The sequence below is a fragment of the Lutra lutra genome, chromosome 4 (genome assembly GCF_902655055.1).
Source record: "Lutra lutra chromosome 4, mLutLut1.2, whole genome shotgun sequence".
Taxonomy (NCBI): domain Eukaryota; kingdom Metazoa; phylum Chordata; class Mammalia; order Carnivora; family Mustelidae; genus Lutra; species Lutra lutra.
In genome coordinates, this window is record NC_062281.1 from 178,127,411 (window position 1) to 178,150,122 (window position 22,712).

Below are 22,712 nucleotides of genomic sequence, written 5' to 3' on the forward strand. Positions count from 1 at the left end.
CTGTGCACCAGGCTGGAAGAAGGACAGGAGCCTTGGACACGTGTTCTATTCTGTGCTCTGGGCCCCTGTCCTCCCCAGACAGGAGGATATTGGCACTGGTCCCCCAAGGGGCAGAAAAGCAGTCAGAGAATGCCTGAGTCTGAAGTGGAGGGCCTTGGGGCACAGCCAGACTGGAGGCACAAAGATCCTTCCCTCCATGAGCAGAGGAGAATCAGAAGTCAAAGGAATGGCAGTCCTGAGACAAATCCCAGAGCTGAGTGCCCCAGCCCCCATCCCGGTCTCAAGGCCCCCTCCCCCACTCACATCTTTCAGAGTGATGATGTTGGGGTGCTGTCCGTACCGCAGAAGAATCTCAATCTCTTCCGAGGGATCCCGCTTGCTCTTGTCGATGACCTGAGGAAAGGGGGCATGTGGGCAAAATCAGGGGGACATTCTCTGGAGTCCCTCCCTGCCACGGAGCCCACACTGCAGGGCCTGGGGGTAGTTTCAGCCACATACCTTTCACCCACCTGCAGAGCCCAAGGCACCCACCCTCCCCCACCAAAGGGCCACGGCTACACTGGCCTCCCCCAGCCCAGCAGCCTTGGCTGAGACACGGTCAAGAGGCCCACCTTGACAGCGTACTCCATATTGGTGGCCTTATGGACACAGCGCTTGCATACGGAGTAGGAGCCCACACCGATCGTCTCCTTTACGATGTAGCCATCGCTAAAAACCAGGTTTTTCCCATGGAGTTGCTGCAGGAAACCAACAGGTGGGGTTGACTCTCCGCTCTAGAATGCAGGGCTCGTGCCCCAGCACCCACGGCCTTGGCTCGGTGGAGGTGGCACCAGGCAAGAGCCAGAGGCCTGGGGCCGCATCCTGTAACCTCAAGCAAGAATCTGCCCCGCTCAGGGGCACCTGGGTGGCTCAGTGGTTTAAAGCCTCTGTCTTCATCTCAGGTCATGATCCCAGTGTCCTGGGATCGAGCCCTGCATCAGGCTCTCTGCTCAGCAGGGAGCCTGCTTCCTCCTCTCTCTCTGCCTGCCTCTCTGCCTACCTGTGATCTCTGTCTGTCAAATAAATAAATAAAATCTTTAAAAAAAAGAAAAAGAATCTGCCCCGCACTGGGCCTCCATTTTCTACTCTATATGGGCACACGCCGTGGCTCTGGGCGTGGTCAGGCTGGGGTGACAGGGACAAGCAACAGAGCCGCCCCACACGGGTCGAGAGGCCTGTGGCTCTGAGAAAGCTGGGCAGGCCTGAGGGACGTAGGAGCCCTGAGCTAGGTCCCGGCTCTGCCACTTCCTGTGAACTTGGGTGAGCTGCCTCCCCCTTCTGTGGTGTCAGAGCCCACGTCATGAGGCGTCTTAAGGTTCTGAACCACTAACAATAGCAAATGCTTCTATAGCGCTTGGTCACAGGGCTGGCACTATTCTCAGCACCCTCCAGCAGGGACCACAGGCCCCGGCAGTCCTGGTTCACGCCTGTCATCCTTGTATCCTGTCTGGTTTAGTGTTTGTCTTGGACAAAGATGTCCCAGTTGTATAATAAATTAGAGTCACCTTAACTCTACACACACAACAACCTATGGAGAAAGGTTCTCTCATCAGCCCCATTTATAGCTGAGGAAACGGAGGCCCTGGGAAGGTAAAAGTCTCCCTCAAAGTCCCTTACCTAGGAAGCTTTGAACCCAGGCCATGAGCTCTAGAGTCTACACTCAGGACTCACAATTCTAAATTTCCCACAGAGCTGGGAAAGTGCACTCATGCGGGACAAACGTGAGGAAACATGAGCCCTCTGCCCCCCATCCCCGTCAGGGACCTGCCAGCCACCCCACAGCGCCACCACCCTGGGAACCCCCTTGCATTTATTTATCTAGGCTCTACAACGTCCCTGGCCCTGTGCTTGGAAATTTCGATCCATGTTGCCATCCAAGCAGAGAAACTGGGGCCCAAGGAGGTTGGGGGGCCCAACGGACTCACAGTGACAGTCAGGGTTTGAACTCCAGGGCCCGTGCTCTCAGCCATTCTGCCCTGGTGGCTTCCAGGTAGAAAAGACAACAGAGCAGCAATCTCCTGCCCCCTCACCTGTACCACTGAGTGCAGTGGTGCCTGCGTGGCCCGAGGCTTGCCATCGTCCTCCATCAGGCCAGTGGCCACGAAGCTGAAGCCACGGAAGAGCTGATGGGCGCCAGCGCTGGGGGGGATGCCCGGGGAGTCTGTGGGGGTGAGAGGGGGTGTGTGACCCTGAGAAGGCGCCCTTGACCCGGAAGCAGCTCAGCAGAGGGAGACCACGAGCTTCCGGGCCTGCCTCAATAGCTGGCTATGAGGGCACTTGGGCAGGCCACTCATGCCAGGCCTCAGTTCACATGTGTTCAGACCAGACCAGCCCTGACACACAAGAAACAGAAAAGAACCCCCTCCACACTGGGCGTCTGGCCCAAGCCAAGGTACTCCATCCCTTTCTGGAGGCCTCCTCCCTCGGGCCCTCCTCCTTCAGGCCCATCTTCTGTGCAGCACCAGGAGGGACAGTCCCAACTACAAATCCACCCCTCACCTGAACCCTTCAAGTGCTCCCCTCTGCCCTTGGAAGAAAGCCCAATCCTTGGCCTTGTGATCTGTCCCGGCTCTGCAGCTCAGCCTCACTGGACTCCCCAGGTCCTCAAAGGAACCCCTGAGCCCCCGCACAAGCTATTCCCTCGAACCGGGTACTCCATGGCTTCTGAGTCCTTCAAGGCTCAGCTGTCACGCTCCCCTCTGAGAAACTCTGCCTGAGGGTGCTCCTCCAGCTTCTCACCCCCATGCAGCTGTAGTTGTCACACTGCCCCGCAATCTTCACATCCCCCCCCCAACTACAGTCAGAGCCATGGGAAGGCAGGGCCAGCCCCCTGTGGCTGACCACTGGCACACACAGCAGGAACTGGGTACAGATGGGTCAGACACGTGAATCGAGATGGGACAAACTGTTGGAGAAGTGCTGAGCTCCCTGACATCAGAGATGTGCAAGCCACAGTGAGAAGACCACCCCTTCTGCTAAAACCCATCCATCTGGGAATCCTTCCAGAACTAACACTCCCCCCTCAGTATCTGGCCAATATATTGGGATTTATCTAACTCCTTCTCAGAAGCCCCCTCTTTGGCTTCTCGCAGTAACCCCAGGAACCAAGTGGGTCTGTGGCTGAGCCCATGTTGTAGATGAGTACACTGAGGTCCAGTGATCAGAACAGCCAAAGGCGATTCCCACACTTGCCCTGACCTGTGGGTGCTGTCACCTCTGCTCCGCCAGACTCTCTCCACCTCATGTTTTTGCTGGGTCGGATTCTTTAGCCCTGACGTGAATGTGAGCCTCCTGTGTTCGGTCTTCCCAGTGGGCTGGTGGACGCCCGGGGCAGGGAGCCTGACTTTTCCACTGTGGCCTTAACCACCCACCCCCCCTACCCCCTCACCCAGATACAAAGAGCGTACAGAGCCCTGGGGTGGGAGGGTCAGACCGAATAAGATAGGGACAAAGAGTCAGAGACCTACCCTCCAGTCTGCCCACACGCCTAGGCCTGCCTGAGTCTCTGGCCACCCCTCTGTCCCAAGGGGCCCCCGACTCCCTGCTTCCCTCCTGCACCAGCCCAAGACAAACCAGACCACAGACGCACCCTTGGGTGTGCGGGACGTGAACTCAGTGTCAAAGTAGAAGGTATCATCAGGTTGTGCCACAGCTGGCTTGAAGGGCGGCTTGATCTCACGACGGTATAGCTTCTACAAGGGGAGGCGGGCACCCCAGTCAGCACGGCACCCCCAACAGCCCACCCGGAGCCTCAGGTGGGAGAAGGTAACTGGCTTGGAGACAGGCTGTGCAGACAGGGAAGGGCACAACTGCTGGACCCTGGGAGGGCAGCCCTGCCTCCGAGGCCACGCTGTCACCCTCTGCTCCACCTCTGGGGCCCTGGTTGGTAGACGCCCCCCCACCCCACCCCCCTGCCAACCACAGGCGAAGCCCTGACTGGGGCTTGGGGGTGGACAGACACACTCACATTCCAGTCAATGGTAGAGTAGAAGGCATGCCGCTTGATTTCCTCTGCCCCGTCAGGGCCGGAGCCTGAAAGAGCCCAGATGAAGGGTCTGCCCCTGGACCATCCAAGCCCCCAGATACCCATCCTGTTTGCTGTGGTCTGGGACCAGTGGCTGCAGCAGTCTACTGGGACCATGGGGGACAATGGGCTACCCCTGCCCCAAATCCACCCAGCCATCACCCCAAAGGCCTACTGCCCACTCGGCATTTTCCACTTTCTGGAGACCCTTATGATCAAGCTCCAGGGTACTAACACAAGAAGAAAGAACCAGCAAGTCAGACAACTTGCCCAAGGCCACACAGAACAGAAACTGGCCTTGTTCTAAGATCCGCAAAAATCCCCCATCTCCCTTCCAGCCAGGCCTCCTCTCTTTTGCTCTTATCCTATGTCCTTGTCCACCACTGGGCAAACTCTCAGTCCATCCAACCCCAGGGACCCAGACTGGACCTTACAAAGCTGGTCATGGTCCAGAGGAACCCAGGAGCCAAGGAGCCAAGACATACTGAACATCTACTACACACCAGGCACGTTCATGCAACCTCACTTAGTCAGCAGGGCTCGAGAGCATCATCTCCCGTGGAGTCGAGGACCCGGAACTCTGGGAGGTGAAGCCAACTGCCTTGGGTCACTTAGCTCATAAATGGCCCTCATTCAACAAATATTTATGGAGGGACCGCTGTGTGCGGGGTGGTGAGGACCTAACACGGGGCCAGGATTGGGACCTGAGCCTTCTGCCTCTTGAGCTCATGCTCTTTCTCTTGTGCCAGCAGCCTTAGCGAAGGAGCTGGGCGGGGGCGGGGGGGGCGCTCCGTCCTTGTCCCCAGGGAGAGTGGGGATGACTCAGTTCCTGCCTTCCCCCTACACACGGGTCACTCCCCGCAACAAACACCACACATGGAGCCCGAAAGCAGGGTGGCCCGAGGCATTGTCTGCCCACACAAAGGACAACAGCCCCTTTCAGCCCAGATGTGGCTCTGTGGCCTAGGCTGCAGCTGTGGCCCGCTCCCCTCCCGAGCTGGGGCTGCTTACCAAGCCGGTTGGCAGGATTCCGCTTGAACAGGGCCCGCAGGAGGCTCTGGGCTTCCGTGCTCAGAAACTGGGGCATGCCTAGCTTCGCCCTAAAATAGCCCCCAGGTCTCATCAGGGCTGAGCCCATGCCCAGAGGCCCTGTCTCCCCTCCCCCGTTCTGTCTAGGTCGAATTTCCAGCTCAATCCAGACAAACCATCAACTAACTCAGGGATTCCCCTCCCAAGCCCGGGAAAGCATAAGGCTTATCCCAGAGGAGGGTCTCAATGGGGAAACCTGGGGCAGGTACAGGGCATTGTTCTGGCCCCCAGGCTAGGGCCGGCATCAGGGGAGCCCTGGAAGTGTCAGGGCATGGCTGGTGCTTACTTCAGAATCAACGTCATGGTCTCCTTCCGGTCCTTCCCCTGGAAGGGCAGGGAGCCGGTCAGCATCTCAAACTGCAAAGGACAAGGGTCTGTGAGGCTCTGGTCTCCATCTCCCATGTCCCCCACCTCCTCCCACCTGGGCTACTCAGCTCCTTTCCCAGGGTTCTTGCTGGACTGTGGCAGGGCCCCCCGGATCAGGAATTGTGACCAGTTCTCTTTCTCCTTCCAATCAGAAGACCGAAAGCAGGGCTAGGGGGCTGAGGCTGGGGGATTCCTTCCTCCCAAGGAAGGAACCTGTGCCTGTGGGAAGGGTGAGGCAGCTTGGCAGGGAGAAGACAGAAGGAAGTCGTAGACACTATGAACCCCCTCACTGTACAGATGGGAAAACTGAGGCCTGCAATATGGGCTGAACGCTTCAGCCCTGTCTGGGCACTCACCATCAACACCCCATAGGACCACCAGTCCGCGCTGTGGGTATGGCCCTGGCGGTTGACAACCTCGGGGGCCATGTACTCCACCGTCCCGCAGAAGGAATAGGCTTTTTTCTCATGGTCAATGGCCTCCTTGCTCAGGCCAAAGTCTGTGGCAAGGAGGGCAAGAGGACACATCTTTAGGAACCTCCTGCCTTCCTTGCTGCCAACCCCTGCACACCCAACCCCCCTGCCCACAGGCCTGAGGGCATCACCACCGTGACCTCAGCCTTGGGAGGAGGCTAAGGCCCTGAGACGTTAGGTGACTTGCTCAAGGCTACCTAGTGGGGAGCTAGGGTTCACACCCAGGCCATCCAAGTCTAGGGCCCAGGCTTCTAACCACTTCCAAGGGCGTGGCACAGCCTCTGAGGAAGGATCTCCTGGTTCTCAGCCCAGGCCTCTCAAGAGCCCATCCCACCCTCCCCTGGGACCTGAGGAGGGGGAGCAGGGGCCCTCCACTCACCAGTGAGTTTGATGTGGCCCTCCTCGTCCAAAAGGATGCTGTAATGGAGAGATAAGGGGTCAGGCCCTTGGGATCTGTGGCCCTTGGGATCTGTGACACCAGGGGGGCTATGGAGGCTGGGCCTAGCCCAGAGAAGGTGACCCACCCAGATCCATCTGAGGAGAGGCAGATGGAGCAGGCGGGTGCCACCATGCAGAGGTGTTGCCTGCCTTCTTTGCTAATCCTTGGAACAACGGGCTGACGTAAGTACTATTAGGGCCCTATTGCAACAATTGGGGAAACTAAAGCTCAGGGAAGTTAAGTAATCCTACACAGTCACAGAGCTAACAGGTGGTGGAGATAAGACTTGAATTCAGGTCTGCCTAATGCTAAAACCAGGTGTCATTCCAGCCAAGCACCCGCCCCTGGCTCCTCCAAGTTACCGTTTGAGGACTGATATTAAGGAAAATTCTAGAGAGGATCATAACAAGGAATGATCTTCCGTGATGGCATTTCAGACACTACACTGGATTAGCAAAAAATGTAGGCAATCACCAGCACAGAAGAGCCCCGGCCTTGTCAACGGCAGCCCCCTGAGGTGGGCCTGCTGCCACCACCAGCCCACTCCACCCATCTGTTCATGGGGCACCCAGAGAGAGAGAGACTTTGTTGGGGAGAGTCCCTCCCACCCATCGGGCAACACCCCAGGGCCAGCCTCTGCACTCCCTAGGGCGGCTGGTGTGGAGACCGGGCTTCACTCACTTTTCAGGCTTGAGGTCCCTGTAAATGATGCCCAGGCTGTGCAGGTGGTCCAGGCCCAAAGCCAGCTCAGCCAGGTAAAACTTCACGTCCTCTTCCGTGAACATCACCTACAATGGGAGGGCAGGGGCGTCAGCTGGGGGCATCTCTCCCTCAGGAGCTAGGGCGCTGGGCACTCAGCAGCCTCCTGGTCCTCAGGGCCGCCCCTGGGGAGGACCTTCAGACACCCCCGGCGCCACACACTCTTCTCTTTATAAAGGGGGTTGAGTGTGAAATGACTCACATACAAGTCACTCGTTGTGGCATTGTTCAGAAACAGCAGAAGGGTTGCAAAGGGCCCAGGGATGGAGCAGGAGACTGGACTGAACTATCTGTCCTGCGCATGCGGCCATAACTGCATGGGGAGTCTCTCCAGGTTCAGATATGGATCGAGCTCTAAGATACGTGGTCTCGAGCAAGGCAAGATTCAGAACGGTGTATACAGGGCAGTACTTTTTGTGTAAGAAACTGGGGGTTGGAATTCAGAACGTGTAGCAGAATGGTTGGTATTACTAAAGAAACATGGGGTGCTTAAACAAGAAATCAATAAAAACGTTTACCTATGGGGGGGTAGAGGGACTGGGGTGGGAGGAAGACTTCTCAATGATACTTTTCTTTTCAATCATGTAAACGTATTACCTATTCAAACATTAAAATAACATTTTAAAAAATCTTTTAGAGTTTGCTTCTCTTCTAAAGTCTGACTCGTATTAATGGTCCCGCTTTTATATCTGGCTCAAATTATTTTAGGTCCGCTAAAATCCTTTTGGTTAGGGGCGCCTGGGTGGCTCAGTTGGTTGGGTGTATGCCCTTGGCTCGGGTTATAGTCTTGGGGTCCTGGGATGGACCCCCACGTCAGGCTCCCTGCTTGATGTGAAATCTGCTTCTCCCTCTTCCCTCCACCTCTGTCCCTCCCACTCATGCTTGCTTGCTCGCTCTCTCTCTCAAATAAATAAAATCTTTAAAAAAAAAAAAACACACACACACACATAGGACATAATGTTAAAATATCTAGATTTCTGGGAGAATCTGGGCTTCTTCCCATCCTCACAGCCCTGCCCGGGGCAGCCTCAGAAGAACGGAGGTGGCAGGCTGAAAGACCCCTTAGCTCTTGGGAACGAGGATGGTGTCAGACACAGGGCCTGAGCCTCCTCACCCACCCTGGGAGAAATTCTGTGGCTTGGCCAAAGTGTACGCTCTGTCCCAGGGTAGGTTCCTAGGTCAGGGTCTGTTGGGCAGGCCTGGATGGTCCCAGGTCCAAGCCACACTGGCCACGTTCTTCACAGAGCTCTGGGATGAGAGGCCTCGTCCCTCCAGCTCCATCCCAGGGCCCTATGGTGGTGGGGTGTCAGCTCACCTCTTTAGAGAGCCGCGTGAAGAGGTCCCCGCCACGTAGGAAGTCCAGAATAAGATAGAGCTTTCCCTCAGTCTGGAAGGCTGGGGAGAGGGGAAAAGGCAATGGCGGAGCCAGTCCAGCCTTGGGCCCTGCCCCTCTGCCCAAAGTCCCTTGGCCTGCTGGGGGTGAGGGCAACGTCCAGGAAAGGCAGCAGCCCACAGGCAGGGCAAGGGCTGGCAGGCAGGCTGGGAACTCAGGGAGGGTCTGCGGTCTCACCATAGTGCAGCTTCACCACAAACGGGTGATTTACATCCGCTAGGATGTCTCTCTCCATCTTGGTCCGAACACGGTCACGCACTGGCCAGAAGAGAAAGGCAGTCATGGAGAATCTGGCTCCCCGAAACAATCATCCCCAAGCTCTGGCTAAGCAGGGATCTCTTTTCCACGAGTTCCTCACACCTCATGGGAGTGCCCAGGGCTGGACCCCAGGCACCCTGCCCATTCCTCGCGCCCCCATCTCTGCCCCATTCAATCCAGCCAGTCTGAGCAATCTGTTCTGTCCGCTGTGTGCTCTTAACCTTTGCCCCCAAGGCTCCCCACAGCAGGATGCTTTTACCAGCCCCCTCCCGACCTGGCACAAAAAAAAAATCCCTAATGTCGGTATGGGGGATGGGGATATAGTCACCTGGGAGCTAGTTAGGCAGATTCCTTTCCTTGGGCCTAAAATTCAGACTCATGGGCCTAAGTAGGCACCCTCACATATTTTTTTTTTCTTTTCTTTCTTTTTTTTTTTTTTTTAAGAATTAAAATCCTGGGGTGCCTGGGTGGCTCAGTGGGTTGAGCCTCTGCCTTTGGCTCAGGTCCTGATCTCAGGGTCCCAGGATCAAGCCCCACATTGGGCTCTCTGCTCAGCAGGGAGCCTGCTTCCCCCCCACCTCTGCCTGCCTCTCTGCCTACTTGTGATCTCTCTCTCTGTCAAGTAAATAAATGAAATCTTTAATAAAAAGAAAAAAGAATGAAAGTCCTTAGGGCGCCTGGGTGGCTCAGATGGTTAACCGTCTGCCTTCGGCTCAGGTCATGATCCCAGCAGGTTCCCTGCACAAGCTCCCTGCTCAGTGGGGAGCCTGCTTCTCCCTCTCCCATTCCCCCTGCTCTTGCTCTCTCTGTCAAGTAAATAAAATCCTTTAAAAAAACAAACAAACAAAAAAAAACAAGAATAAAAGTCCCTAGGCATTCTGATCACCAGCAGCTTCTTCTTTGACTCAGCTCAGGCTTCACCTCCTCCAGGAAGTCTTCCTTCAACTGCCAAACTGAATGAGCGCCCTCTCTCCTGCAGTGCTTGTGCTTGCCCCTTCAGAGCACTTTTCACCCTCTCCTTTAATTTCCTCGTTTCCTTCACCAGACGCGGCACGGGCCATGCTGGAGCCAGACTATTCCAACCACTGTTTCCCAAATACACCTTACATTTTACACTTTTGCTTAGGCAAACACCTTCTCCTTCCTGGGGTACATTTTCTCTATCATTTTTAGTCTGGAGAACTCCTAACTCATCCTTCAAGGCACAGCTCAGGTGGCCCCTCCTTATGTGAGCCTACCCTCTGTGAGGCCAAAACCCTCCAGCCCCTGGGCTCCCCACTCACAGCCCCAACTGCCCCACACTGCAGGCTTGACTTGACCACTTGCACCCTGGCCTGGGAGGCCTTCAGAGCAGTGACCAAGTCCTCCGCCCTCCCTGCCATGGCTCCCATCATCCCTCCTGGGGAATGACTTCTACCCCTACCAAGGTGGCATGAGGGCATCAAAGCTACAGCACCTCACAAACAACCCTTCACGGGCCACACGACCCCTAAAGTCTAGAAGGTCGACACTTCTGATCCTCCCCACCTCACCCCAGCCAGGGCCCACTCCCCCTACCACCCACTGCTCAGTGTGGCTGCTCTGGTTCCCAGACTGCTCAAAGGGTCACTGCCCAGCCCAAAACCCACCACCACCCACCATCATGCCCTTTCTGAGCCTTGGAATTCCAGATCTGGCCTTGGACTCCCCTCTGAACCTTGGGCTCCCCTCTGAACCTCCCTGCTCTCCATCTCTGTGGCTCTGCCTCAACTTCCCCTCTCCTACCCTCCCTCACTGTCTCCCAGACTCCCTGCCTCTTCCTTCACACCCTTCTCCACCCTGAGAGGTTTCCCTCAGCCTTCCAAGCATGGAATAGCTCTCCCAACTCATGTCAATGCCAGGCACGTGAGGACCCCTACCACAAACACACGTACTCAACCCTTGTCTCCCTTCCAGATCTTTATCTTCAGCTATGGCAATGGGTGCTTGGCTCGGGGGGAAAAACGGAGGGATGAGGCTAATCCCCCAAAAGTCTTTTCTTTGAAACAGATGCTGTCTTTGCCATGAGGTGGAAGGGGGGTAAGGGGAGGCTGAGGACAGACCTGTTTCTCTAACTTCAGACCAGGTGCTCCTGGAAATAGAGCCATCTCCTCCATCAGACCCAACACTCTGGAGAACAGGGCAGTCTCCCTCAATCCTGTGCCCAGCCTGGGCTCTGCATAGGGAGGTGACCTTCACTCACCTTTCAGTGTTGCCTTCTTTAGTACCTTCATGGCATACAGGTGCCCACTGTCAGGTCGGGTGACCTTCCGCACCAGGAAGACCTGAGAATGCAATGGGGAAAAGGCAGAGGAGAAGCTGGGGAGGCCTGTTAGCTCCCATCCCCCAGGCCCTGGGCTGACCTCTAACTTCCCTGAGCCCCAGGTTGACCTTTTGCCCTCCCTGGGTACCAAGGTGACCTCCTGTCCTCCCCTGAGACCCATCAACCCTTGCCCTCTGATCCTGAACCCCAAGGGGCCCCCCTCACCCCCACCTCTGACACAACCAGTGCGGCCCTCCCAGTTGTGGGCCCAGGACTCACTTTGCCAAAGGATCCCTGGCCCAGAACCTTGAGCAGCTCAAAATGGGACGGGTCGGCCTTCTCAGAGCCAGCCTTGACGTGGTGCGTGATGGAGATCTCCTTGAGGACGCCCTCATCCTAATGGGAGAGATAGAGCTGGTGAGCACAGGGGGGCCCATCCAAGCCCCCTCCCCCTGGAGACAGGGCGCTGCTGGCCACACCAGACAGCTGTACCGACAGGGCCAGCCTCCTCTTCGTCAATGCCCCAAGGGTCTCAAGGGCCAGGGAGGGTCAAACCACCAAGTGCCGCGTCAGGTGAGGCCCAGCTCCCACCGCTCTTGCTGCTCTGGCCCGGGGAGGCCCAGGGAGATGCCCGGGCACGGCACAGGTTGTGCCTGTGGGACTCCCTTCCCCCTGTTGCAAAGGTTTTGCTTTTGCTACAGTAGGAAGTAGAGCTTATTCTCATACCGGGGAGGCAGAGCTGGGCTTTTATTCCTGTCAGAGTGGATGATAGGATCCTTCTGGCCAGAACGATGGCCCAGAGTCATAGGGACTCAAAGTCCACCAGAGACTACCCACACTAACCCAGTAAGTGCCAGTCTGGGGTGGCAGGGAGCTGAGGCCAAAGACTCGACGAGCTCCCCCTCACCCTTTGAGACTTCCATCACAGGAGTCTACTAAAAACCCCTTGCCAGGTCCTAGCTCTTCTGGGACCCTCCTGCCCTCCCTCCAATCAGCCGCTGGTACCCTGGAGCCTGAAGTGCCTCCTCACTTCCCCAGGAAGAAGTCTGGGCAGGGGCCAGTTGTCCAGCCGGGCCGGGCCGGGGCCAGGAGAGCCGGAAGCCAACTGAGGCCAAACTCGCCATCCAGGCACCTGCTCCAAGGGCCCAGACATCTGGGCACACTCACCGAGTCCCGCCTGGGGCCAGAGCCAGGGCCAGGGGCAGGCAGAGAGGTCTGGCTGGTCTGGGGCCGCTGCTTCCTGGGCAGCCAGGGGAGCAGGGCCCAGAGCCGCAGGCGGGGCGGCTTGGGAGCCTGCTCCATCCGCCCGGCAGGGCCGAGGCACCATGGCAGGAGCAGGCAGCGTCGGGGGCCGCCTCGGAGGTGGCCAGGCCCAAGGCGGATGTGCAGGGTGAGGGCGGGGGCTGGGCCCAGCGCAGGGCCGCCAATCACCCGGGGCCTGTGGTTTCCCAGCTCCAGGCCTACAATCTTACCGCGGTCCCTTCCTCTCTTGCCCCCCCCACCGCCTGCGGGCCGCCCTCTGGCCCTGTCCCCCTCATCCTGCCCGTGGGCCTGCAAAGGAAAAGCCCCATGCCAACACAGCTGCTGGGGGCTAGATGGGTACCTGACGGGCAGAGACAGGCATCTAACGTGTAAAGGCGGATGAGGGGGGCCGCCCAACAGGCAGAGGCGGGCATCCACAGGTAAAGACGGGAGAAGGTGGGCAGCTATCAGGCAGCAGTAGGTGGGGACATGAGCCCACAAGGCAGGGACGGAGGGGGACACACACCCAGCCAGCAGAGGTAGGAAGAGCACACACACAACAAGCAGAGACAGATGGGGACACGTACCCAACAAAGCTGAGGCAGGAGGGGACCCATACTTAACAGGCAGAGGGGCCCAGGGCATACATCCAACAGGAAGAGACAGAAGGGGACGTGAACTCAACAGGCAGAGACAGATGGGTACCCAACAGGCAGAGACAGATGGGGGCTGGCATCCAACAGGTGGAGACAGATGGGGACACGTACTCAACAGGCAGTGACAGAAGGAGACACAACCCAACAGGCACCCAACATGTGACATGTACCCAACAGGTGAAGACAGGCACTCATCGGGTAGAGACAGAGATGGGGACCCGGTAAGAGAGGTGGGTGGGCCACAGAAAGAGAAAGCCAGTCAGCGAGGCCCAGGGAGACCAACAGACATGCAGGCCAAACACACAGAAAGCCAGCTCTGGGACTCAAGGGCAGAGCTCTGGGTTCTTGCTGGTCTGCCGGGGGGCTGGTGGGGGGAGGTGAGGGGACATCACCCCGCATCTGGGGCAGCAGTCCCATCTTTGTGGCAGACACCCCTCTGAGTTTCATCCCTGCGGGGCCTCTGGAGGGCCCAGGACCGATGCAGTAGGTGAGAGGACCATCTCCTGAGTGCAAGCTGATAGCTTTGTCTCTGATCCAAATTCCCCAAATCTGTTATCCCCACTGCAGATACAGGCAGCTGAGGCCCAGAGGCCAGTGACTCACGCAGGCTGAAAGCAGACCGGCGGCAGAGCCGGCTGACACTCAAATCCTTCCCCTAGTTACTGCCTGGCTTGGGGTCAGCGGGCCTTCAGTGCCAGGATGGGGTGAGCAGGGAAGTCAGCCAGAGCCCTGCCCTGCCCATCCGATCCCACCCCCTCCCTCAACACCGGGGTCAGTCCAGGGACGTCCCATTCTAGGTCTGGGACCCGACAGACGCAGCCCCATCTTCAGGCGACCTTGAACAGCCACAAAAGCTGTAGCCACAAGAAGCTGTAGGCTCTGCAGGCCCCTGAGGAGAAGCCTGGGCAGGACAGGCAGAAAGCCTGACTCAGAGGGGGCTGAGGTGAGCCCAGGCCACATAGCAGCCCCTGCCCACCCCGCCCTGAGGTTTGAGCCTCCGCTCGCCTGCCTCTGAGGACACTCCCTGGGGACAGAAGCAGTCACCCGGAAACCCCAGGGGACAGAGCCACTCCCAAACCCATTCTTTGCCCAGGGTCATGGGGACAGAGACTAGGCAGACCAACCCTCTGCTCACCTTTCTAGGACAGGGGAGTGAGTCTCTCTCACCCCTGGGGAAATCTGCCGGGGTCTGCATGGTGGGGCTCAAGCGGTGGCCAAAGGGCCCCGGTACTCCTCTACTTCTGCTTTTTCAGCCTTCCCGGCCCAGAAGGCAGGGTCCCTGACCCCCTCCTTCTCACTTCCCCCTCTGCAAGGAGGAGGGACAGAAGACGGGTCAGGCTCCCCAGCTGAGGAGGGGACACTGGAGACCCCAAGCCCATGACTCCGGGGTGGGGGCGGTCCAGGGATACAGCCCTCATCATCTCCTCTGATCCTAAGGAGGAGAGACTAGAACACAGACAAAAGTCACAAGATAATGAGGCAGTGACACACTGGACATCCCAGTACCTGCAAACAGCCCCTTGAGAGAATGTGGGGCAGAACTCAGCAAGGCCAAGGTCTCTGAGTGCCCCAGGCCAGAGTGCAGAAGCTCCTTCCCCAGCAGTGACCTTCCTACAGCTGGGCCCACCCAAAATGGCAGCCCCCAGAGCAGGCACTGACACACCCAGCCCTGCCTGGCAGAAGCCTGCCAGGCCAGGGTGCTGGGATGGGCAAGGGGGCCAGAGGGCCTCACCAAAGTCTGAGAGGAGGAGAAGGTAGCAGTGAGGCAGGGGCTGACCAGGCCCAGCCCCCTTCCGCATGGCCTGGCCGCATCAGTCCCACCAGTACCCCCACAGGAACTGGCACACCCACAGATACACACAGGCCGATGATCGGAAACCATTTCCACAGACATGTGGAAACACACGCCCCCACGTACACACGGACTTCCCCTTCCAGTCCTCAAAGGGCCTCCAACGACAGTCTGCTGATGGCCTGCTGGCGGCTGGGAAGCAAGCCTCCTCAGACAGGCCGCTCACTGCACCCAGCTCCGGCAGGGCTGTGGAGGCCGGGACAGCCCGGGGAGCCCCAAAGCTCTCTGGGCCAGAGCCAGCTGGGCCCCACCACCAATCCTCAAATCCCTGAGAAGCAAAGGAAGACTTTGTGGCTAGCAGAGTACAGGAAGGGGCAAGAGGAAGGAAATAGTCTCAGAACTGCCTTCTCTGGAGGGTCTGTGCTGGGACTGTGAGGCCTCTGGTGGCAGGAGTGGGGGAGGACAGGCACCAGACCACATCCCTTGGTCCCTGCCCCATTCTCCCCTACAGACACTTCCTCTTACTTACTTCCTCCTACAAGGCAGCTGGGAGAGAAGCCCAGAGCCCCTCGGCCTGATCCCTGGTCCCTAGGGTCCCTGCCATGGGGCTCCCTCCACCACCAGCTGCCGCCCAAACCCAGCTGCCAATCCCAGCGGTAACGGACACCCACAGTCCCTTCCCCAGGTGGCAGTGAACACAGGGCCTCCCAGGCCTACCCCCTCCAGTGGGACAGATGGCTCCTGTTCTGTCTCCTGGTTCCTTGGGGCAGGTGAGAAGAGGTGGGCAGTTCCCAGGCGTCCCTGCTGCACTAGGCCAGGACCGGCATGAGTGACCATGAGAACTTGCCCCTCCTCAACAAAGCATGTACTGCACGAGGCCTTTCTTTCCTTCAACCTCTACCGGTGTGGCTTCTGCCAGGTCTTTGTATTAGCTTTGAGAGAGATCCTGTCATCCCATTTCAGAGCCAGGAAAACCAGACTTGGAGAGAAAGGGACTTGTCTGAGACCACATGGCTAGAACAGGGGACAGCTAAGGGCAAAATCAAAGAGTGTTTGCTTCTAAAGCCTACATTCAAGCCCTCAGTGTGAGCCTGGTTCCCCTTTGGACATCCTCAAAGCTACCCCCCACCCACCCGCTCCGGCCCCGTCCCCAAGCTACGAGCCTGACACTAGGAGGCGCACATGTTAAGAGTCAGGCCTTGTTCTCCGGCAACTCCTGAAAATCCATGATAAAACACAAGTGGCTACAATCCTACAATCCAGTATTATGGGTGCCCAGGGGCAGTAACAATCTGCCAGGGGTGAGGTCCCAAAAGACTTTCCAGAGAGGGTGCAGCCCAGCTAAACCCCGAGGACGAACAGGAGCTGTCCAGGCAGAAAGGAGGGGAGAAAAGACCCTCTTTGTAGAGAGAGACCCGCACGAAGAAGAGGCTGAGGCCGGGAGTGCAGGGTACGAAGGTAAGAACTGTGCGCTCACTAGCTGAGCGCTCCCAGGCAAATTTCCCTCCCTGTGTGAGCCTCAGTTTCCCCTTCTGTAAAATAGAGGTTAAAACTAAATCCAGCCCGGGAAGGTTGTTGCTACAAGTACAGTGGGCCAGAGACGAACGGATGCTGTAAGCAGGACTTCTCCCTGGATTGGGCAGGCGATCTCACTGCTGTAGTCTCCTCCCGGCAGGCTGCGGGGACACAGCCCAGCCACATGGTCCCAGGGTCCATGGGAGGGTGGGCTGGCCTACCCCGGCCAGTCCGAGGGAAGTTCCCCCCAACACCTGAGGCCCCCAAGGCTCCCCAAAGTCCACAGTGACATCCTGCTTGTGCTCCAGCCAGAGGAGCAGGAGGGATCCGGGATGGATCAGGGTTTCATAAACAGGAAGAGAGGATGGGAGGGGGGAGAAGCTCAGCTCTCAAAATAGACCTGCCGGTGCTTCAAAGGGGTCCAGCTCCGGAGATGGGGGGGTTGGGGGGGCTGGGGGCGCCTGGTCCACCGTCATGGAGAGAGGGAGGGTGAGTGGAGCCCCAGTCTGCCTGAGGACCCCAGGAGTGCTGGGGTGCCGAAGGGTGCCGAAGGGATCCGGGGAGCTCTTCCCCTGGACTGCTGTCCATACTATGGCAGCTAAAACCCAAATCCCCCTTTCGGCCTAAAATGAATAAAATAAGCAAGCATTAAACACCAAGCTTTGAGGAGGCCTGGCTGGCTCAGTCAGTGGAGCAGGCGACTCTCGGTCTCAGGTTATGAGTTCAAGCTCCACACTGGATGTAGAAATTAGTTAAAAATACAAACTTTAAAAAAAGAACAAAACAAACCCAACACACCAAACTTTGTGGGACAGTTTAATTTATACATATCACACTCCCTCCCCCGGGGGGGGTCTGAGGGCAGACCCTATTCATCCTCCGATGCTATAAAAGCATTGGAACCTCAGAGGAACACGGCACCTGCCCAGGGTTCCACAGCAAATGAGAAAGGGGCAGGATTCTGAACTCAGAATGCTGGACTCCCAAGGGCCCCTCCCTGCCTCGTCTCCATCTGGAAGGCCTAATGCTCTCTGGGGCTGCCGAACCTGGCCGTTGGAGGCCCAGCGAAATGCCAGTTCTGCAGGGAAGGGGGCCGGGAGCCCTAGAGCCCACCGTGACACTTCCTCTCCTGCCACTCGGAACAGCAACCATCCATATGGTCCACGCTGGCCCGGAGCACAGGTGCCCCTCGCTGGTTCCCCAGGACTGCTCCTCTTACCATGTCACTGGGAGAAACATGGGCATGTGGAAAGGGGTATATTTCTCTGCCCAATACAGGGCCTGGCACAGAATGGAGATTCTCTGTGCCCACGGTCATGTTCTCTACCAACCCAGCACCCACCACCACACGGCTTGTCTATCTCCACCCTCTCCTCAAGCCTGAGAGCAACTGAGGCTGGGGTTGCTGATTCATCATTTTAGAGCCCTCCGGTGTCACAGAACAGTGCCCCTAAAGTCTGATGAAGCAAAGGAGAAAATGGCCTGCTCCCAGCTCATTGCTCTGCACAGTGATGAGGTCCTGACCACAGGCTGAGCGCCCCCTGGTGTGCAGAGCCCAGAAGCAGGCACGGGGGATAATGTGAGGTTCTGGGGGCTACAGAAGAGATAAGCAGGTGTTTAGAAATGGTGAAACCGGGGGTCACAGGGACCCAATACTCCCCCCAGTTCAGCACGCAGTGTTCTCTGGGCTGGGAAAAGGATGCGCTCTGTAGGCAAGCAAGACCTGACTCCATTGTGCACCAGCTATGTGACCTTGGGCCTCGATTTTCTCATCTGTAAAGCGGAGATAGTAACAATCTCTACATCAGGGGTGTTGTGAAAACTACACGCAAAGCTCCTGGAGTGGTGCCAGGTATGGGTTAAGCTCTTTCTCTTCTTTAACGTGGCCTTCAAGGCTCTCCTTGCCCATCCATCCCCAGCCTTGTCTCCCTTCCCATCCCAGGGTCTTCTGCTTGAGAACAGGCACATAGGCTTGAGACCCAATGTAGGTTACCTGCCTGAGTAAGTTCCTGCCCTCTCCCAACAGGCCTCTCCAGCTTCTGGGGTAGCTTACCACCTATCCCCCCAAAGCTGCGAGCTGCTCTGCAACCCCCAGAACTTGAACCCTAAGATCTGAACATCCTGGTTCTTCTTTGAATCCTTTGGTTTTGTTACGAAGCAACTAGAAGCAGGTACTCCAGAAGGAGATTCTCCAGACCAGGGGCCCAGACAAACCGAGGGTCCCAGTCTCTACCACTTGGTCTGGCTGCTGCTGGCCAAGGTGGCCAAAGTGACCATCAGAAGAGAGATACAGCCTACTTATCTCACCTTGCCATACCTCGGGCAGCTCAGCTCCCTTATCTTAGGAGGCTGAGACAAGGCAAACCTCGGGACCAGCTCTAGGTCTATTTCAAAGGTCAAGCTCATGGCAAGTCTGGTGCCCAGGCCAATCGGGTCTAGAGGGTGTGGCCCCTGGAAGGGGGCAATACTGTCATACCCATGCTACTGGTGCTGAAGTCACCGTGCATGCACATGGGGCAGTTACAACCTCATCTGTCCCTCGCACCACTCCCTTGAGCCAGGCACCATCGTCCCCAATTTACAGATGAGGAAACTGAGACTTGGAAGGGAGAATACCTCTGGCCAAATAGCGTGGAGCCAGGAATTAAACGCAGGTCTGCCCTAATGTCAGAACCCAGGCTCCATCGTCTCTAGGCAGCTTCCCAAGCACACGCACCGCCTGCAGCTCTCCCCCCGCCCCACAGTGGCCTGCAGCTCTGTGGCCTCACAGCTCCCGAAAACCGGCTGTACTCTGTCCCAACAGAGAAATGAGAAAGCCCAGGCCCAGAAGGAATAAAGGACCCACCGAAGGTCACACAACTGTGGACACACAAAACCAGCAACAGGGACTGAAGGGCTAAAGGGAGGCACCCAAGGGAAGCAAAGACAGTAGGGGAGGGAACCAGCCCTGGACTGGGAGGTGGGAACCCAGAGAAACGGCCAGGTGCTATGTGCCAGGCACTGGGCCCTGGTTAGACTTGGGGGGCCACCAGGTGCCCTCCCTTCATGTACCAGCACCGCATACCCAGAAGATTCTAGGCACTCATCATGCCCAGCTGACCTAAGCCTCTCCCATCACCCCTTCAGCCCTTTCCTTATAGCCAGCCCAGCTGCCATGAGGAAATAAACCAAGGCAGTGGCCTGGGTGAGGAAGAGCCAGAGTTCTAGCCAAATTCTGCTCCTAACCCAGGCTCAGCCGCAGTCCCCTCGCCTAAGAAATAGGAAGGTTGAGAGGCTCCTGGCTGGCTCAGTGGGTAGAGTGGGCGACTCTTGATTTCAGGGATGTAAGTTCAAGCTCCACACTGGGTGGATACTTAATAAAATCTCTGGGGATGGCTGGGTGGCTCAGTCGGTTAGGTGACTGACTCTGGCTCTGGTTGTGATCTCAGGGTCCTGTGATTGAGCCCCACATCGGCGTGCGCATCTCTCTTTCTTTCTCAATGAAGAAATAAAATATTTTAAAAATAAATAAATAAAACAAAATCTTAAAAAGAAAGGAAGGAAAAGAAAGGAAAGAAAGAAAAGAAAGGAGGAAAGAAACAGAGAGAGGAAAGTTGGAGCAAGCTATCTCTGTGCACAGGGTCACCTTGAGGACTCAGTGGGACCAGACAGGAAGGCTGAGCTGGGTGGTCTTCCCTCCTCCTTTACAACCATGCAAATGGTCCCTTGCTCAGGGTGCTTGCCTTGGTCCTCACCTTGGATGGCTGCAGTCCAGCTTCTTCCCCTGAGGCCTGTCCATTCTAGAAAAGAGAAGGGAAGGAAGATTGGGGAATATTACCAGAACTTCCCAGGGTGGGAGAGAGCAAAAACAGACCCGGCCAGAACCCCCTCCCCCACCCCAGGGGGCTGCCCCGGCTAGCTACGGAGGCCATGTAGGCGAGGGCCCTCTGCCCCCCACCTTCAATGCAGAGGGACAGGTATCAGGCCCTCCTGTAGCAGCCCTTCACCCGCAATTCCGCCTCCCTCCTTCATGCTCTCTGCCTGGCAAAGCCCTCATCTCTGAAGACTGAGCTCAAATGTCATCTCCTCCCAGGGAGAAGGAAAGGGCACGTGTGGCTCCCAGCTCTGCTGGAGACAAACTGAGTCTGTGCTAACAAATTGACTGCCAAGAGGCCTCAGTCTCCCAATCTGTAAGCTGGGGAGAGTTACCCCCACCTCCCAGAACTGCTGCAGGGACGTAAGGAGACCAAGTCTGCACCAGTGACCAGCCTGGAGCTGCTGGCTGCCCTGTCCTTGCCCCATTCTCAGACTCCTCCCCTGCCCCCGCCAGGCAGAATCACGGCTGCCACACAGCGCCCCTGCATTCCTCCCCTATGCCACTGGCAACGCGGCAGGGACTATATACACAGAGGTCTGCCCTTCCTCATAGAGGGGAGGACAGAGATTAGGCCTTGGTGCTAACAGCTGCCCTCTTCCGAGCCCCCGCTGCATGCCAGGCACTGGGCTTGGTGCCTCCTGCTTGTGGCATCATTAAATCCTCCTGACCTGGGAGGGAGGCCCTGTCCCCACTTGGCAGACAAAGAAACTGAGGCTCAGAAGAGCATGGCGATGGCACCTAAGCTCACAGGACTGGGAAGTGAAGATGCAAAATCCAGACTCTGACACCCAGGAGGTGATCAAGGAAAGGTCTGTTGAAGAGGAGCCCAGCCTCAGCAGGGTGAACCACCTGCAAAGAGGTGGCCACTGGGGCCCATTTCTAGGCAGTCCTACTTCTTCTAGCCCCTAGACTTTGCCCTCAGGGGTATACCAAACCCAGCCCATCCTTTTCCTGTGTGATAGGAGGTGAGTAACCAGGCCTTTGGAAGTAAGGAAGGAGCAGTCCCCACCCCACCTGGCACAGCCGGTGTGTGGGGAGGCAGACGGCGGCTCCTCCTGTTAGCAAGACCCAGCCTCGGGCAGGTGAGGACTTTGGAGCCAGGGGCTGGGTCCACAGGGCAGCTGTGGCTTTGCCTGGCAGAAGCAGGCACAGCTGTGCTCTGCCCATTACATAATCTCCCGGCCCCTGGAGCGGCTCCGCCCTGCAGTTCGCAGAACATCCTGCCCCCTGAGCCCCTTTAATGCCCCAACCCTCCCCAGGGCCCGCTGCTCTGCAGGTGCTCCACACACACATACACATACGTGTTGTCAGCTCTCAGCAGCCTGGGGGGAGGGCTGGGTGGCTCAGGGCCAGGGAGTAGGGAGTAGGGGCCATGATGCCTTTATATGTTGAGTTCACCCGGCATTCTAGACTCCTGCAATAATTCCTACAGTAGGTCACAACAGCCTACCTGCAGACCAGCTCCCCCTACCCTGCCCCTGCACTCCTCATTCCAAACCCCTGTCCTTCCTCAAACTCAACTGTGAGCCTCGCATTGAGCAATCAACTCTCGCTCACGCACTCCTTACTGAGAACCTTCTATGGACCCAGCCCAAAATCCTTCCATGGCTTCCCACTGCCCACAGAATAAAGTCCCAGCTCCTTGGCAAGGCATTCAAGACCATCATCCCCAACTGCCCAACATAGGCAATTAAGCATGTGCGTTCTAGAACCTGACCTTTTGGGTTCAAATTCTGGCTTCTACCACTGCACGACCCTGAGGTTACTTCATTTCTCAGGGCTTCAGTTTCCTTATCTGTGAAACGGACATGAAAGCAATGTATCTCATTGGGAGGCAACAAGAGGCAAACAAAATCTACCCAGTCCACAAACAACAGCCATCATCATTACTGGGTCCTATTCTTGAGCTTAACCGAATGACCTGGGACCCTGGGCAGACCAGCTTGTTTTATATCCCTTGCATCTGCACGGTAGCTCATTCTACCAAGAAAACCCTTCCTGCCTTGTCACTCTGGCAAACGACTGGCCCTCTTCCAGCAATGTCCTCTCCTCTGTTCTCAAGGTCTCAAGTCCTTTCCTCCCTCTTCTGGACCCCAGTGGCACTGAGCAAACCCCAGGTGAACTCAGGAAGAAGCCACGGCTTGTCCATCATCATTTCCCAGCACCCAGCTCAGGGTCCGGCACGCCGTCGGTCACAGGAAAGCGCTGCTCAGCAGAGAGAGCAAGAAGCCCAGACCAGCTTCTAGTACTCCTATTTTTCAGATGAGGCTCAGAGTTAAGGGACTTACCTGAGGTCCCTCACCTAGCAGGTGATGGACATGGCGCCATAACCCGAAGTCACAAGGCTGCAAGCCTAAATCCCCAGTGAGGGAGGGGAAGAGGCCTCGGATGCCCCCAGAGGTGTGGGCTTACTGAGCAGTATCTGGGTGGTTCAGGGGACCCCAGACAGAGGCCCTGTCTGGCTGTCTCCAGTCCCAGGGTCTCTGGCCTGGGTGCCACCCTCGTGAAACCCCATGCCTGTAAGAGCTGA

The 22,712-nt window shown here is 57.2% G+C and overlaps 1 protein-coding gene across 5 annotated transcripts in view; it reads right to left on the bottom strand.

Moving 5' to 3' along the window:
* RPS6KA1 (ribosomal protein S6 kinase A1) overlaps positions 1–22,712 on the bottom strand; it is a 38,870-nt gene that overhangs the window by 12,308 nt on the left and 3,850 nt on the right. For 2 of the 5 annotated variants that reach the window (XM_047726172.1, XM_047726173.1), the window contains 16 exons: positions 20,061–20,105; positions 14,155–14,325; positions 11,401–11,517; positions 11,062–11,143; positions 8,760–8,840; positions 8,505–8,584; positions 7,112–7,218; positions 6,371–6,408; positions 5,875–6,017; positions 5,439–5,509; positions 5,075–5,163; positions 4,007–4,071; positions 3,629–3,731; positions 2,070–2,200; positions 612–737; positions 304–393 (listed from right to left, as the gene is read on the bottom strand). In XM_047726172.1, the coding sequence (XP_047582128.1) occupies positions 304–393; positions 612–737; positions 2,070–2,200; positions 3,629–3,731; positions 4,007–4,071; positions 5,075–5,163; positions 5,439–5,509; positions 5,875–6,017; positions 6,371–6,408; positions 7,112–7,218; positions 8,505–8,584; positions 8,760–8,840; positions 11,062–11,143; positions 11,401–11,517; positions 14,155–14,214 (1,383 nt within the window). In that variant the 5' untranslated portion in view covers positions 14,215–14,325; positions 20,061–20,105. Of the gene's footprint in view, positions 1–303; positions 394–611; positions 738–2,069; positions 2,201–3,628; positions 3,732–4,006; positions 4,072–5,074; positions 5,164–5,438; positions 5,510–5,874; positions 6,018–6,370; positions 6,409–7,111; positions 7,219–8,504; positions 8,585–8,759; positions 8,841–11,061; positions 11,144–11,400; positions 11,518–12,288; positions 12,490–14,154; positions 14,326–20,060; positions 20,106–22,712 lie in introns of those variants that run through there. The other 3 variants (XM_047726170.1, XM_047726169.1, XM_047726171.1) reach the window with 3 other exon arrangements.